This window comes from Dipodomys ordii, unplaced genomic scaffold (genome assembly GCF_000151885.1).
Source record: "Dipodomys ordii isolate 6190 unplaced genomic scaffold, Dord_2.0 Scaffold14, whole genome shotgun sequence".
NCBI classification, from domain to species: Eukaryota; Metazoa; Chordata; class Mammalia; order Rodentia; family Heteromyidae; genus Dipodomys; species Dipodomys ordii.
Genome location: NW_012267230.1, coordinates 1,222,202 through 1,238,908, shown reverse-complemented (window position 1 = coordinate 1,238,908; position 16,707 = coordinate 1,222,202). Strand labels below are relative to the sequence as shown.

At 48.4% G+C, this 16,707-nt stretch overlaps 1 protein-coding gene across 1 annotated transcript in view; it reads right to left on the bottom strand.

The window, feature by feature from the left end:
* Positions 1–8,307: 8,307 nt before the first annotated feature.
* Otoa (otoancorin) overlaps positions 8,308–16,707 on the bottom strand; it is a 59,602-nt gene continuing 51,202 nt past the window's right edge. Inside the window, exons 25-29 of the mRNA XM_013011160.1 lie at positions 15,644–15,786; positions 14,501–14,637; positions 13,660–13,757; positions 11,496–11,691; positions 8,308–8,432 (exon numbers count right to left, since the gene is read on the bottom strand). Of these exons, the coding sequence (XP_012866614.1) occupies positions 8,308–8,432; positions 11,496–11,691; positions 13,660–13,757; positions 14,501–14,637; positions 15,644–15,786 (699 nt within the window). The remainder of the gene's footprint in view (positions 8,433–11,495; positions 11,692–13,659; positions 13,758–14,500; positions 14,638–15,643; positions 15,787–16,707) is intronic.

Genomic DNA, 16,707 nt, shown 5'->3' with positions numbered 1-16,707 from the left:
TTGTGCGTGCCTACTGGTACCAAGACTTGAACTCAGGGCCTGGACTCTATCCCTAAGCTTTGCTCCTCAAGTCTAGCACTCTACCACTATGAGTCACAGCACCCCTTCCGGTTTTCTGGTGATAGATGGGAGATAAAAATCTCACAGAGGGGCTGGGAAGGTGGCTCAGTAGTAGAGTGCTTGCCTTACATGCATGAGGCCCTGGGTTCGATTCCTCAGCTCCTCATAAGCACATAAAGCCAGAAGTGGCTTTGTGGCTCAAGTGGTAGAATGCTAGCCTTGAGCTGAAAAGCTGAGGGGCAGCGCCCAGGCCCAGAGTTCAGGCCCCACAACTGACATACACACTCACACAAATCTCACAGACTTTCCTGCCTAGGCTGACTTTGAACTGTGATCCTCAGGTATCAGCCTCCTGAGTAGCAAGGATTAAAGGTGTGAGCCATCAGTGCCTGGCAATTCTACCCTTTTATTTACTGTACTAAGCGGATTAAAAGAAAGTTTCTAGACCAGGAGTTAGGAATGATTCGAACTTCCATCTTAGAGACCATTGACCACAACTGCTCCCCAGAACTTTTTTTTTGGGGGGGTCCAGTTGTGGGGCCTGAACTCTGGGCCTGGGCACTGTCCCTCAGCTCTTCAGCTCAAGACTAGCGCTCTACCACTTGAGCCACAGCGCCACTTCTGGCTTTTTTCTTTTTGCTTATATGGTGCTGAGGAATCAAACCCAGGGCCTGAGGCATGCAAGGCAAGCGCTCTACCACTGAGCCAACTTCCCAGCCCTCCCCAGAACTTTTTTGTAAATGGATTGTTTGCGAAGATTCACAATAAAGCCAATGAGTTCATAAATACTGGGTAATTAGGAAGAGCTCAGGGGCAGCAATTCACAGAAATCCTGCTGGGATACTGTTGTCCTTGACCAATGGAACTGGAGATTCTTAGCTGGCTGGATCATTTCTGCTACTACGTGGATTCCTCTGAGAATTGACTGTGGAGTCATTAAGTACAGGGTCAATCCCTGCTCCTGCCCACACCCGCAGAAAGAGGCTGCATCTCAGTGACCTCAGCAAAGAAGTTAAGCAGATCCAATAGCTAGGCACCAGCAGCTCACACCTATAATCCTAGCTATTCAGGAGACAGAGAGCTGAGGAGTGAGGTCCAAAGCCAGCCCAGTCAGGAAAGTCCATGAAACTCTTCTCTCCAATTAACGAGTGTAAGGTATATTAAACAGGTAGGTTTAATTAGGTAGCTGATGAGGCGAATACCACGCAGTATTCAGGCAGGAAGAGAAGCTTTATTATTACCAAACTGCTGCCTTAGTGTGCATGGTGGAGGCGCATAGGCCAAGGTCTTGCCTGAGTCTAAGTAGGGAAGGGGCAGGGAGAAGGTGCAGCCAGGTGTGGGGAGGAGGTGACTTCATAGCCTGGGTCCCATGGAAGGCAAGACCAGGTGTGGCCCAGGATGTGATCTCAGAGAAGGGGGAGGTGCCTGACTCCAGGTGTGCCAGTTACCTAGGTAACACAGGAACTAGGTAGAGACTCAGTCAGGAGGAGGAAGAATCTACCTGGCCGTCCTGGGGCAGACCTTCCAAATAGCAAAACGCCAGAAGTGGAGGTGTGGCTCAAGTGGTAAGAGGGTCAACCATGAGTGAAAAAGCTAAGGAACAGCACCCAGGGCCTAAGTCAAGCCTCAGGACCAGAAACTATCGAGGTGATTGGTGGCTGCTGAGAAGGGTCTGAGCCACTGTCGGCCCTGGTCAGGCAGTATAAGAACTAGCCCAACCTTTCTACTCTCCAAACTCCTGCTGGGTGCTCAGTCCCCCCCCCCCCGTCCCAGCAGGAAGCCAGAGACTCACAGCTTTAATCAGGCCATCTGGGCAGAGTGGAGTTGAGTAAGAGTTGATTTGGAGATGCTGGTGGAAAGTACATGAGCCTGAGTGATTCCCCCCAGATGCTTCATACGAGCTCTTTGTGAACCAGCAGAAGTCATAAAAATTCTCCTAGGAATGAGCAGCCTCTGTAGGCTCTCAGGAATCGATATTCAAAACTCACAGAGAGAAACATAAACCAGCTTTTAAATTAAATGAAAGTCTCCACTGAAAGGAAAAAGTAGCCTCTGGCTGTATGTTTAGGAGAACTAGAATCCTGGGTCGGTCATCTTTCCGTCACTGTGACAAAGAACCTGAGATAAGAAGCTTATAAAGAAGACAGGTTATTTCACAGAGGTTTCCATCCATGGTCCCCTGACTCTGTTGTCTTTGGGCCTATGGCAATGCAGAACATGGCAGTCGGGAGCACATTGCATCACAAGGCTGCTGGCCTCAAGATAGCTGAGAAATAAAGAGAGGGACTGAGGGGCCAGGGTCCCAATATTTGCTCCAAAGGCAAACCCCAGTAACCTAACCGCCTTCCACTTCACCCATCTCCTATGCTTTCTACCAGCTCCCAAGAGCACCCTCAGCTGTGGACCAAGCCCTCAACACACTTGCATTTGGAAGACACTTAAGATCCAAAAGGCCAGGCGAGGTGTATGATGCTTGCAATTCTAACTACACTTGAGGAAGAAATCAGAAGGATCGCAATTCCAGGCCAGCAGAGAAGTTTAACAAATGGCCATAGGGTGCTGTGTGGATGATGGAAAGTGCAATAATGCAGGAGGGGGAAAAAAAGGACATCTTCTTCCAATCCGTACAATCTGGTTCATAGAATGTGAAGAAGGGCAGGTTAACAACACGATGTATAAGTCAGCATTTGTTGCAGTAGCAAATACTAACTCCAATGGATTTCCATAACAAGAATTTGTTTCCTGCATAGAAGTCTTCAGGTAGGCTGAGGCTCCACAGGGCAGAGCTCCTAGATGAGGGTGGAGTTCAAATTGGTCCACACATTCCTTCACATGAAGAAAAGGCTGTTTCTCAAAGTTCAGTCACTCATAAAACTGCCGATGGCAAGCCAGGCATTAGTCCAGTGGCTCATGCATGTAATCCTAGCTATTCAGAAGGCTGAGATCTGAGGATCACAGTTCAAAGCCAGCTCAGGCAGGAAAGTTTGTGAGACTCTTGTTCCCAGTTAACCAGCACAAATCAGAAGTGGAGCTGTGGCTCAAGTGGTGGAGCATCAGCCTTGAGTGAAAAAGCCAAGGGAGAGCTGAGTCCTTGAGTTCAAGCCTCATAAAGACACAAAAATAAACATTAACTAAACAAATAAGTGGCATTGTTGATATAATAGGTTGTGTCTGCTCCCACTGCCCTGACCAAAGCCCAAACGGCTTCTGAGGTGTACTGCAAAGCCTCATGGGAAAAGGCTTGCTCATATCATCCTGAGGGGTATGCAGGATTATGGGAAGACTCATGTAGCCCAACTCCTCCAAGCAAAGATGTCCCAGAGAGCCTCTGGGCCATGAGAGAATTCCCCAGCCCAATTCATACTGCTTCAGATAGCTCATCCATCTCTGCCCAGCTGGCCAGAAAGGAGGTAGCCAAGGGTCACCAACACACATCCTTTCTTCTTTTCCTTTTACCTCCTCTTTGTTCATTATCATAAATTATATATACAAAGGGGTTTCATTGTGATATTTACACACATGTATATAATGTACTTTAAGCATTACTCATGACTGATTGATTGATTTGATGATTGATTGATTTGGTGCCAGTCCTGAAGCTTGAAGTCAGGGCCTAGCTACTGTCCCTGAGCTGTTTTGCTCGAGGCTGGCATTATACCACCTGAGCCACAGTTCCACTTCCAGCTTTGGTGGCTAATTTAAAATAAGAGTTTCATGGCCTTTCCTGCTCCAGCTGGCTTCAGACTTCTGATTAGCTAGGATTGCAGGTGACAGCCACCAGTGCCCAGCTATATTCTTTCCATTTTTTTTTCTTTTTTTGTCAGTTGCAGCGCTTATACTCAGGGCCAGAGTGCTGTCCCTGAGCTCTTTGGCTGAAGGCTAGCATTCTGCTACTTTGAGCCACAGCTCCACTTCCAGTTTTCTGGTGGTTAATTATAGATAAGAGTCTCATGAACATTCCTGCCTGGGCTTTGACCCGTGATCCTCAGATCTTAGCCTCCTGAGTAGTTTTGATTATGGACATGAGCCACATGCTCCTTTTTGGTTTCATGTCTCCTTTTCTTCAATTTTATTGTTATTATAAAGGTGATATGCAGAAGAGTTATAGTTACAAAAGTCAGGTGAAGAGTGTTAGGTTTTTTAAAAAGAGGTAGCCGAGTAAGAACAGCACCAACATGCACATGGTATTCAGGTAAGGGGTAGGTTTATTTAGTAGACCTGCTGGGACCAGGCAAGGTTGGCACTCCACGCAGCTGGCAAAAGAGAGCGTCTGGCACCTGGTTAGGCCTTATATAGGGTATGGGCGAGGAAAAGTGTGTCCAGGTAAAGGGAAGTGGGACCAGGTAAGAGGTGGGACCAGGTGGGAGACAGGTGTGGCCACATCAGATTCAGATGTGACCTCAGTGGATGCAGATGTGACCTCTTCCAGGTGTCCCAGTTGCCTAGATAAGACAGGTACTGGGTGAGGTCTGTTCACAGTCCAGGAATGGACCTTACAAAGAGTTCATTTCTTTTTGGACAATGTCACCCCTTCCCTAGCTCTCTCCCAATTTATTTTCTCCCATCCACACCCACAAGTTGTACAGTTCATTTTCAACATCGTGTCTAGTGAGTACCACTGCTGCATTTGTTCACCCTTTGTCCCTCCTATATATTACTCTTGCTTAACCCCTCTCTCTTTCTTACTCCTCCCCCTCTCCCCCCAGTCCTGGGCTTCAACCCAGGGACTGGACATTGTCCTGGAGTTTTTTCAACTTAAGTCTAGCAATCTACCACTTGAACCACAGCTCCACTTCTGGCTTTTTTTTTTTTTTGTAGTTAATTGGAAATAATTGGGCTCCTCTACCTGGCCTGGTTTAGAACCCCAATCCTCAGATCTCAGGCTCCAGAGTAGCTAGGATTTTAGGCGAGAACCATTAGCACTTGGCTTCCCTGCCCCCCCCCATTTTTCTTCAAGAGTTTTTTATTTTGTTTCATTATGCAATTTATATAGAGGTAGGAATGACAGACGGGGTGGGGGGAGAGAACATAATTCTATAATATTCACCTCTCCAGCACAACCCATTTTACAATCAGGTTATATCATCATCATCACCATCATCATCTAGGTCTAGATTCTACCTATAAGCAAAAAAGAAAATACCACACACACACACACACACACACACACACACACACACACACACACACACACACACACACACACACACTGGAATAGTATGCAGCTATAGAGAAGAATGCAGTGATGCCATCAGCAGGAAATGTCTGGAACTGGAGATCATCCAGTGGAGCGGGCCCAGGCAAGCTCAGCAGGCGAGATGCGCATGGCATCTCTTTGGCTGTGCGGGCAGAGATGTGCCAAGTGCGCCTCCAGGGCCCTCATGACGCAGGAGTGCACAGAGAACTTTGAAAGCCAGAGAAATGCAACGTAGTTAATACTAACTTGCAATTCTAGCTCACCACCAGTACCTTCCTTAAACACAGGCCCCTGGGCCCACGCATGCGCACACGCCCACACAGGCGCCCATGCGCAGTAGCAATTACAGCCTCTGGCCACACAACCCATCACAGCCAGCAAGCTGTGGCTGGCGCCCTGGGGACCAGTCCTCTCCTCTCCCTCCCCATCAAGCCAGGCTCAGCATCCAGAGGGAACCCAGATGTCCCCTTTTGCTTCAGCGGAAAAGGATCTAGCTGGGGTGACAGTCAAACTGCTTAACAACCAAGATGAGCCAGGTCCTGCCCAACTAGACTCAGGGCTCACAGCCACACAAGGGAATTGCCCTTCAGGTGACCTTGCTCCCTGCCCCTGGGCTGGACAGGCTGTGGAGAAGGATGGAGGCTGGCTTTGAAAGGTGAGTAGGTCAGGATCTGCCCCGTGTGACCCACCGCCCCCCTTGCGGGAGAAGGACTCAGCATTTTACCCCTGGACCCCTGGGGCGCCCGCAGGGCCTGAGCTGGATTTGTTTCCTGCCTCAGGCGATCACCAATTAGCTGCTTGGTGCAGCAAGCTGGCCTCTCGCCAGCGCCCGAGGCCTTGGGACTCAAGGATCTCTCTGATCTAACTTATCAGAGGTGTCCCTGCTCCAGGGGCGCTGCACCCCACAGAGATGAAGAGGTCAGGGTTCAAAGGCCTACTAAACAGAGCTCCTGCCCTCTCTCAGACTCGGGGCCCTGTATGCTGGCTCCTGTCCCCAGTTTTTCCAGCCTGGGATAATCTGGAACAACCGAAGGTCACCGGTGACAAAGACAATTGTCTCCTGAGTTGCTTCACACTACTAGCGACACAACTGTAGTGTCTTGCCCATGTGTACATCTGTGGGTGTGTGTACGTGTGTGTGTGTTCCGGGACTTGAACTCAGAGCCTCACACTCTCATCTGGGTTGTTTGGAGCTAGAGTCTCACAGGCTTTTCTGCTTGAGCTGGTTCCCTAAAAGAGGATCCTCAGATGTCAACCTCCTGAGAAAGTAGGATTACAGGTGTCAGTCACAAGTGCCTGACCGTGGTTTTCTGACCTACATCCCAATCATTCCTCTCATCTAGAATAATCTCAAATGGCTCCCAGGACTGCGGGCTGATTCTCAGATGGCTGGCAGGGTCACTAGCTCCTTCCACTGCTACTTTCCTGCTAGGATGAAAGAAAAGCAAACAAAACTAGGAACATACCCAAGGCCACACCCTCCACACTTGCGGTTCTTAATTGTCCTTCATAACCAGGTGGCTGCTGAAATAATCTACCAGCTTACAACTCGTTTCAATGTTTCCTAAGCTATTTTAAAAATAAATTTAGCCAGATGCCGGTGGCTCACGCCTGTAATCCTAGCTACTCAAGAGGCTGAGATCTGAGGATCATGGTTCAAAGCCAGCCCAGGCAGGAAAACTCATGAGACTCTTATCTCCAATTAGTCACAGAAAAAGCCTCAAGTAGTGCTTTAGTTCAAATGGTAGGGTGCTAGCCTTGAGTAAAAGGACCTTAGGGACAGCACCCAGGCCCAGGGTTCAAGGCCCAGAACTGGTTAAAAAAAAAAAAAAGCCATCCACTTCCTGTGAAAGACCATGAGTAGTTTTCCTTTTTATCAACAAAATGAGACCTGTATTGAGTCAGGCACTGGTGGTTCACAGCTGTAAGCCTATCTACTCAGGAGACTGAGATCTGAAGATAAAGGTTCAAAGCCAGCCCAGGCAGGAAAGTCTGTGAGACTCTTTATTACTAATGAATCACCAAAGAGAACTGAACTTCTGGCTCAAGTGCCAGCCTTGAGCAAAAATGCTAGGAGACAATGCCCAGGCCCTGAGTTCAAACCTCAGTACTGAGATGCTCATGCACACAGAGGCTGATTGAGGATGGCAGGAGATCCAGGAGGTGAACCTGTCACCTGACGAACACCAGGGGTTCATCCACCACTGTCCCCTGAGATCCTTTTGCCTGCCATGTTTTCTACCTGGCTGATTTCCTGAGGGCATCCTGGAACTTTCTAGAAGTAACCTCCTTCCAGAAGGATTAGCCAGGGGAACTGAGTTTGCTGGGCCAGGATGCCATCTGTAGCCAACATATCTGAAAATACTTCTTTTTCTTAAATTTCAACCCATTCACTAAGCCTCAAAGCACCTTAAAACCAGAAGGGCAGTTCCCTACCCTCTCTCCCCTTTTCCCCCCTAAACCTGAATATGTTGAAATTTTAACTGATCCCTCCACAGTCATCCATCCAGTTGATTCCCGAGGAAATGGAAGGCATCTGGAAAATGTATTTAAAAATTGATTTAATGTTGAGCCATGTTAAATGTTTTAATTTCCAAGTAAATGTGGTGCCCACCATCACATCAATTAGTCCCAGTAATCAGGCAGGAATATTGGCTTTTGTTGAGAGATTCATTTATTTCAGCTCTGCTAAGGATGGAGGAAAAGAAAACACCAGTGCAGCCTGGAGCACCATCGAGGTGAAATTAAGCCAGGTAAAAACCAGATCAGGCCCCGGCTGAAAGCTGCCTTTACCGGCATACATCCCTCCTCCTCCTCCTCCTCTTCTCCTCCTCCTTTTTCTTCTTCTCTCAAGCCAGAAAGCAAGAGTTCAAAATGTGGCATTGGAGAGCACCTTACTACAGAGACAGGTGGGCCTGTGCAAGGTCTTTTTCTAATTATTGTTTGCATGACATGCTTTTTACATATCAAGGCCCCCAGGATCTTCCTGCCTGGTTCAGCTTCTGAGCTCAGATAAGGGTCTCCCACGTCATCTGAAGCGCCCACTGTCCCTAAAAACCTTGGCCAGCTTCTTGAGACACCAAAAAGTGGAGTGTTAAGGCCATTTCACACAGAGGCCTGGCCATCAGAAGCAGCAGGAAACAGCCCAGCCGAAGACACCAAGATGAGAAGGCTCCTGAAAGCAAACACCATGGCAAACACTCAGCTCCCAGGTCCCACCACACCTCCAGCCTGCCGATGTCAACTTGCACTTCCTTTAAATGGGAGCCCTGTCTCCCAAGGGGAAAGGACCCGGATGCATGGAGTGTGTTGCAAAAGCCTTAATCATAACATTCACTTGACTTAAAGTGCGAAAAATCTGGATGATCCCTGGCGAGTCCGACTTGGTCCAGAGGAAGCCCAGCATTTGCTTTCTGTGTTGTTGTTTTTTGTTTTGTTGGCTTGGGTTTTGTTTCTGAGGGATGCTAGTATTAAGGCTGGAGAGTGGCTGACAGGTATGGCCTAGAAAAGCACCTGGCAAAGGGCTGGAGGGGAGAGGGGAGGAGGCCACCTAGGATTCTGGCCATTTTCTGACCCTGCTGGTCCAGGAAAGACTGTCTCCACCTCTCTGAAGGGATTTTGACAATGTCTATGCAAATTACAAGCGCATGCGCCCTAGAGTTAGCAATTCCTCTAGGAAGAGTTTATCCAAGAGAGACTCAAATACAAATTCTCTAGGTTGTCAGCTGTGCTATTGTTTGTAATGGCCACACACACAAAAATAGCTAATTAGGGGGCTGGGAAGGTGGCTCAGTGGTAGAGCACTTGCCTTGCATGCATGAAGCCCTGGGTTCAATTCCTCAGCACCACATAAGAAAAAAGTCGGAAGTGGTGCTGTGGCTCAAGTGGTAGAGTGCTAGCCTTGAGCTGAAGAGCTGAGGGACAGCGCCCAGGCCCAGAATTCAGGCCTCACGATCAGACCCAAAAAAAATAGCTAATTAAAAATAAAATAGAATTGAAGTACCATCGATAGAATCTGCTTACACATTGTATGGTATGACCCTAAAGCTAGAAAATGCAGAGATCCGGTGTAGACATCTAGCTCCAGACTGTATCCCTGGATAAAATAAAAAAAAAAAAATACAGGGTGCAGATGGGGAAAAAAGGCTGTGTGTGTGTGTGTGTGTGTGTGTGTGTGTGTGTGTGTGTGAGTACTGGGGCTTGAACTCAGGGCCTGGGCACTGTCCTTCAGCTTTTCTGCTCTAGGCTGGTGTTCTACCTACCGCTTGAGCCATGCCTCCATTTCTGCCTTTTTACTGCTTAATTAGTCATAAGAGGCTCACACACTTTCCTTCCCAGGCTGGCCTCAAACCGGGATCCTCAGATCTCAGCCTCCTGAATAGCTATGATGACAGGTGCACACCCCTGGCAGCCAGCTGAATAAACTTTGTGAAGATGCAGAGAGGATACTGCATCTGCTTGCTCAGATGCACTAGAAGGCGGTAACTGGAGTGTCTGGGAGAAAGATTTCATGACTTCACGTTTCAGACCTTATGTATCCCCCATGGTGTGTACTTAACTTCCAAAAGACCATGTGTGTATTGTATTTCAGTGTGAAGTTGATAATAACACACTAACAAGTTTGGCTCCTATTGGCAAGCAATCCTGGTGGGAGGCATGGTGGAGGTGGCAAAAGGTGAATGGCAAGATGGTCAGGTCAGGATAGCAGGAAGGAAGGCGTCATGCCCCAAGTTCTCTTTCCTCTCCTTTCTCCTCCTGCTCGCTCACTGGGGTGCAGTCTAACACATCTGGGAAGGGGTCCTGACACACCCCTACCCTCTGTCCCCAGGCTCATTTCTCTAACATATTGCTTCACTGTCACCTACTGAGTTCACGGAGGACAGGATGGTACTGTCCCTCTGCCCCATTGCCAGGGTTTCTCACAGAAGACAGGAACTGGTGCCAAGCTGGTTTTATTACTACAGCTCTATAATAGAGTTTGAAGTTTGGTATTGATATTTCTCCAACACTGTTCTTCCTGCTAAGGATTGTTTCTTGCTGTTCTGGGTCTTTTATTATTCTCTATGAATTTCCAGATTGCTTTCTCAATCTCATTGAAGAATGTTGTTGAGATTTTTGATGGGTATTTCATTGAATTTGTAAATAGCTTTGGGCAGCAGTGCCATTTTCACGATGTTAATTCTTCTAACCCAGGAGCGTGGAAGGTTTTTCCATTTCCTTAGATCTGCTCCCATTTCTTGTTTCTGACTTTTTAAGTTTTTACAATAGAGGTCCCTCACATCTTTGGTTAATTCTTAGGTATTTTTTTAAAGCTATTACAAATGGAGTTACTTTTGATACTTTTAGTATCGATCTTATTGTTGACATACAGAAAAGCTATTGGTTTTTTTTGTTTTTGTTTTTGGCCCTAGGGATTGAACTCAGGGCCTGGGCACTGCCCCTGAACCTCTTTGTGCTCAAGGCTAGCACTCTATCCCTTGAGCCACAGTGTCACTTCCACTTTCTCTGAGTTGTTTACTGGAAATAAGAGTCTCCTGGACTTTCCTGCCCCGGCTGGCTTTGAACCACAATCCTCAGCTATCAGCCTCCTGAGTAGCTAGGATTAAAGGCATGAGCCACCGGTGCCCCGTAAGCTGCTGATTTTTGTGGGTTGATTTTATACCCTGCTGCTTTGCCAAAGTTTGGATCAGCTGAAGTAACTCAGGAGAGGAATCTAGAGGGTTCTTTACATACAGGATCGTGTCATCTGCAAAGAGGGAGAGTTTTACTTCTTTCCCAGTTTGGATCCCTTTCTGAGAGAAGTGGGGAGAGAAAGAGGAGAGGGAAGGATAGGCGGGGAGGAATGTGGACACTGGAAGGGGGAAGGAAGGAGAAAAAGGCAGGAATGGCAGCCACCCCCCCCCCAACTCCCCTTCTAGACGGGCCTGGACCCCAGGCTCCCTGGGAAGGGTCGTTCGGGGTCTGATCAGATGAGATCACCCTCTGTCCCTCCAAGGAGGGCCTGTCCCGCCCGCCACCTCCCTGCGCCCAGGCCCGGACTGGAATGGATGAGCGGTGGGCAGAGGGGGTGCAGAAGAGCCTCTGATCCGATCCATCTGGGCGGAGAGAGCTAAGAATCACAAGGGGAGCCTGCTAGGGGACTTCGGGGGTGTAGATCCCCGCCCGAAATCTCTGGTATTTTTCTAGCCTGGGCCCTGCAGCATGGGCCCGGGGAGGGCCGGGGAGGGGTGCGGCCCACCTGCAGGAGCCCCGGAGGCCGGGGGGCGGCCCGGGCTGGCGCTGGCGGGCGCGTCCGGCCCGGAGTGGGTCTTGGCTCCATCTAGCGCCCGCTCGAGGCTCTGCAGCTGCGGCGCGCTGAGCCGCCGGCGCTGGGCCCGGGTCACCGCGGCCGCGTTCTCCGGGCCCAGGGAGGCGATCTGTGCCGGCGACAGCTCCTGCAGGGCGGAGGGGGCAGCAGGCTCAGCAGGGGAAGGGCTCCTGGGCTTCCCAAGCCCTGGTTATCTGCCCTGCCCACCGTCTGCAACTTCGCACCCATTTGTGCACCTCTTTTTTGGTGCCCGGCCTGGGGCTTGAACTCCCAGCCTGGGTGCTCTGAGCTTTTTAGCTTAAGTCTGGGGCTCTACCACTCTGGCTTCTTTAGTGGTTAATTGGAGATCAGAGTCTCACAGACGTTCTTGTTCAGGCTGGCTCTGTCAGATCTCAGCCTCTGAGAACTAGGATTACAGGACTGAGCATGGAAACAGGGAAAGAAGATTCAAGGACATTGCCAAACATGGAACTTGCAGGCCTTGGGTGAAGACAAAGGAAAACAATACATGTGAATTCCAGCTAGATGTAACATCAGAACCCCAGGCTTCTTACAAAAAGATAAGGTGTGGAGGGATTTTCAAAGCCAGACAGTTATGCTCCAAATTGAGACTTCTGCCTTGCCATAATCAGAAGTCTTAAAGTACAGCCATGGTGATCGCACTCTGACAGGTTATTTCTTGCCGCTCACAAGGTCTCCCTGGGGGGAAGGAAGTGCAGTAATCCATTGGTGATGTCTGCCGTGGTCAGCAGAAATGGGAAAATGCACAAGTGGTCTTCTCAAAAACTTTTTCCTTTTTTTTTGTTGGTTGCAGGGCTTGAACTCAGGGCCTGAGCACTGGCCCTGAGTGTCTTTGTGCACAAGGCTAGTTCTACCACTTAAACCACAGTGCCACTTCCTATTTTTGAGTAGTTAATTGTAGATAAGATTCTGATGGGGACTTTTCTGCCCAGGCTGGCTTTGAACTGCAATCCTCAGATCTCAGCCTCCTGAGTAGCTAGGATTACAGGAGTGAGCCACAGGCACCCAGCTAGCCTGAAACTTAACTCTAAAATGCATTTATCCCAAAGCGGGTTTATGAGCCTGACACAACACTGTAACTAGGAAATCAGTGCCACTTGCTATGAAGAGAAGGTAGCTATAAAAATAATTAGCTCACAAATTAAATATTTTACATTGTGTGTGTGTGTGTGTGTGTGTGTTGCACACACTGATACTGAGGCTTGAACTCAGGGCCTGGCCACTGTCCCTTAGCTTTTTTACTGAAGGCTGGTGCTCTACCACTTGAGGCACATCTCCATTTCCACTTTGTGGTGGCTAATTGGAGCTAAGAGTCTCATGGGTGACCCTGTCAAAAGGAAATGTACTCTTTGCCTGATTAACATAATTGTAACCTCTCTGTTTTTAGCACTGTCAAATAAAAATAATGGAGGAGGAGGAGGTGGTGGTTCATGTCTACAATCCTAGCTATTCAGGAGCCTGAGGTCTGAGGATTGTGATTCAAAACCAGCCCAAGGCAGACTTATATCTCCAATAAACTACTCAGAAAAGGCCAGAGTGAAGCGATGGCTCAAGTGGTAGAGCACCAACTTTGAGCTAAAGAAGATCCCGGCACCAAAAAAAGAAAAAAGAGTCTCATGGACTTTCTTTCCTGCCTGGACTGGCTTTGAACTAAAATCATCAGATCACAGCCTCCTGAGTAGCTAGTATTATAGTTGTGAGCCACCACCAGAGCCTAGATGTTTTAAACATTTTATTTATTTTTTTTTAGTCATGGGGCCTGAACTCTGGGCCTGGGCACTGTCCCTCAGCCCTTCAGCTCAAGGCTAACACTCTACCACTTGAGCCACAGCGCCACTTCTGGCTTTTTCTGGTCATGTGGTGCTGAGGAATCAAACCCAGGGCCTCATGTATGCAAGGCATGCACTCTACCACTGAGCCACCTTCCCAGCCCTTTAAACATTTTTAAACCTCCCCAAGTCTCCCCAGTTCCTGACCATGAAGCCTTTCCCAAGTGCAGGAGCACATGCCAGTCTCCTGCTCCCTGTGCGACCACGTGGGTCAGCCTTGTTTCCCTGTGTGGAACTGCACCTACTTGGAACAGCTCAGCAGGAAGGCTTCGTATGGCTGATGGCTGGAAATACGGCATCAGTTCTTTGTGGAGACCTTGGAGCTCTTCCTTAGACAAAGCAGCTGGGGAGAAAACCAGAGGATTCAGGTCATGCCGCTCCGCAGGCTTAGTTCATAGTTACTGAAACACAGATCTACATGGCTCAAGCATCACCCCCTCCAAAAGGCCTGGAAACCCACCCTGCTGACTCAAGTTCCTTCACCAGACCTGACGTTGCTCCCACAGCAAAACGGATGCCCAGAAAGAGGCTCCACTCCCACACTCTGACATGGTGGATCAACCAGTTTAGAAACCAGTTAAAGCCCATTCTACACCAGTGTGTATAGACCCACCAGGAGACCCTGTTTACAAAGCAGAACTTTAGCACCAGTGGCTCACACCTGGAATACCAGTTACTCAGGAGGCTGAGATCTGAGGACTGTGGTTCAAAGCCATCCCAGGCAGAAAAGTCCATGAGACTCTTATCTCCAGTTAACTACCCAAAAGCTGGAAGTAGAGCTTTGGCTCAAGTGGTAGAATGCTAGCCTTGAACAAAAAAAGCTAAAGGAGAGCATGAAACCCTGAGTCTAAGCCTCAGAACCAGCACACACACACACACACACACACACACACACACATGCAAACTTGTGATAGTGTGAAACTTTCCTTTGCAAATTCGAGTCATGAAATCCAGTCTACACAAGGTAGCTCATGGGTGCCTGTGACACCCGGCCATGTGTTGTTACTTAGCTTTGTGTTTGAGTTCACTCTGCTCCCAGATCTAGGTGTGGGAAAGAGATGGGAGTATATGTTCTGCACCTCGTACCTGCAATTGTCCCAAGCTCCTGCAGAACAGAGCCCGTCCATTCAGCAGGGTGGCCAAATACAGCTTCTGCCTTTCTCTTAAACTCAACCAAGACATGGCTGCTGCAGAGCAGGGTACCAATTCTGGCCACCACTACCCTGATTCAGGGAGAGAGAAGGGAAGAGGGGACATTGTATTACCTGATGTACATAACTGTAACCCCTCTGTACATCACCTTTATAATAACAATTAAAATTTTTAAAGGAGCCGGGCACCAGTGGCTCATGCCTGTAATCCTAGCTACTCAGGAGGCTGTGATCTGAGGATCACGGTGCCAAACCAGCCCAGGCAGGAAGGTCTGTGATGCTCTTATCGCCAATTAAGGACCTGAAAACAGGAAGTGGTGCTGTGGCTCAAATGGTAGAGCGCTCACCTTGAGCTGAAGAGCTCAGGGATAGTGCCCAGGCCCAGAGTTCAAGCCCCACAACCAACAAAAAAAAAATTTAAAGGAGACATATGATGTAAACAAATGAGCAGGTGGGCAGTCTCAGTACCACAAGGGGTCCAGCTCAGTCCACTCCTGATCTTACTCAAAGAGGCAAAGCATAGGAAGGTGTAAAATGGATGGATGGATGGATGGACAGACGTTGGGTAGATATATAGGTAAATGGTTAGGTGAGTGGATGGATTGATAGTAGATAGGTTGGTGGATGGATGGATGAAGGGACAGATGAATGGTATGATGGAGAGATGATGGGTGGATGATACATGGGTAGGTGGGTGAATGGAAGATGGGTGGGCAGATGGATGAATGATGGATGGATGAATGGATAATGGATGGATGACAGATGAATGGTAGAAGGGTTGGTGGGTGCGTGGATGATGGATGGATAGATGGATGAATGGATAGATGAATGATGGGCAGACAGATGGATAGTAGATGGGTAGATGAATGGATGGATGGATGAATAACTGGATAGATGGTAGAGGGATGATGGATGGATGGATGGATAGATGAATGATGGGCAGACAGATAATAGTATATGGATGAATGAATGGATGGATAGACAAATGGATGGATTATAGATGGATGGGAGATGGAGGATGGATGAATGGATAGATGGATGGGTCACTGGCCATTCTGAAAGATAGTATTTCACTTACCTGAATTCTGAGATCTTTATAAGTGAAATTTCAGTGCTATTCATGGCACACAGGATGGTGCCAAGCCCGACTAAATGAAAGCTCTTCAGGTCCTGGATACCACAGCCGGAATCCTCCAAGAAAGCCTTCAGAATGGAGCGAGCCTAGCAAGAAAATAAGAGATGAGTGCTAGCTTCTCGCCTTCAGAAACTCTTAGGCCCTCAGGTCACTAAGACTTGCAGGTTCTGCGTCAGGATCCAGATGTTTCAAGCATCTGTTTCCTTGACTTTCTAGCCCGGCCTTACAATTTCCTGCTGCTCTGCCTGAAGCAGCCACAAAGCATGCTCTTTCCATACAACTCTGTGTGTGTGTGTGTGTGTGTGTGTGTGTGTGTGTGTGTGTGTGTGTGTGTGTGTTTTCCAGTACCAGGGCATGAACCCAGAGCCAGGATGCTCTCTTCCTAAGCTTTATCACTAGGTTGGAGCTCTACCACTTGGGCCACAGCTCCACTTCTGGCTTTTCGCTGGTTAATTGGAGATGTATCTCACAGACTTTTCCTACCTTTTCCTTCAGAGCTCAGCCTCCTGACTAGCTAGGATCACAAGCATGACCACTGGCACCCAGCCACAGCTTCATTTTGAGGCCTTCATAATTTAGACTGTCTTTAGGGAGAAAGAATCCCCACATTTATGCAGATCATAGCAGTCAAGGTCAAGTTGCCTTGCTCAGTTGGAAGCTCAGAGATTCTCTGGGGTATTTTCAGCTTTGACTCAGATGCCATTGAATAGGAATGTACATCCAAAATAATTCTAGTCAACATGTACTGAATGCTTACTGGGTGCTGTACTATTTGGACAACCTTATATACACCGTCTCATCTAATCCTCATCACAATTCGATTTGCTAAATATGAATAGCATCCCTCTTTCGCAGATGAGCAACTGAATCACGGAGAGAGGAAGTAAGTCAGTGTCACAATGTGAGAAAAACAGTGAGCCAGGCACTGGTGGCTCATGCCTGTAATCCTAACCAATCAGGAGGCTGAGATCTGAGGATTGTGGTTTCAAGCCGCCCTGGGCAGGAAT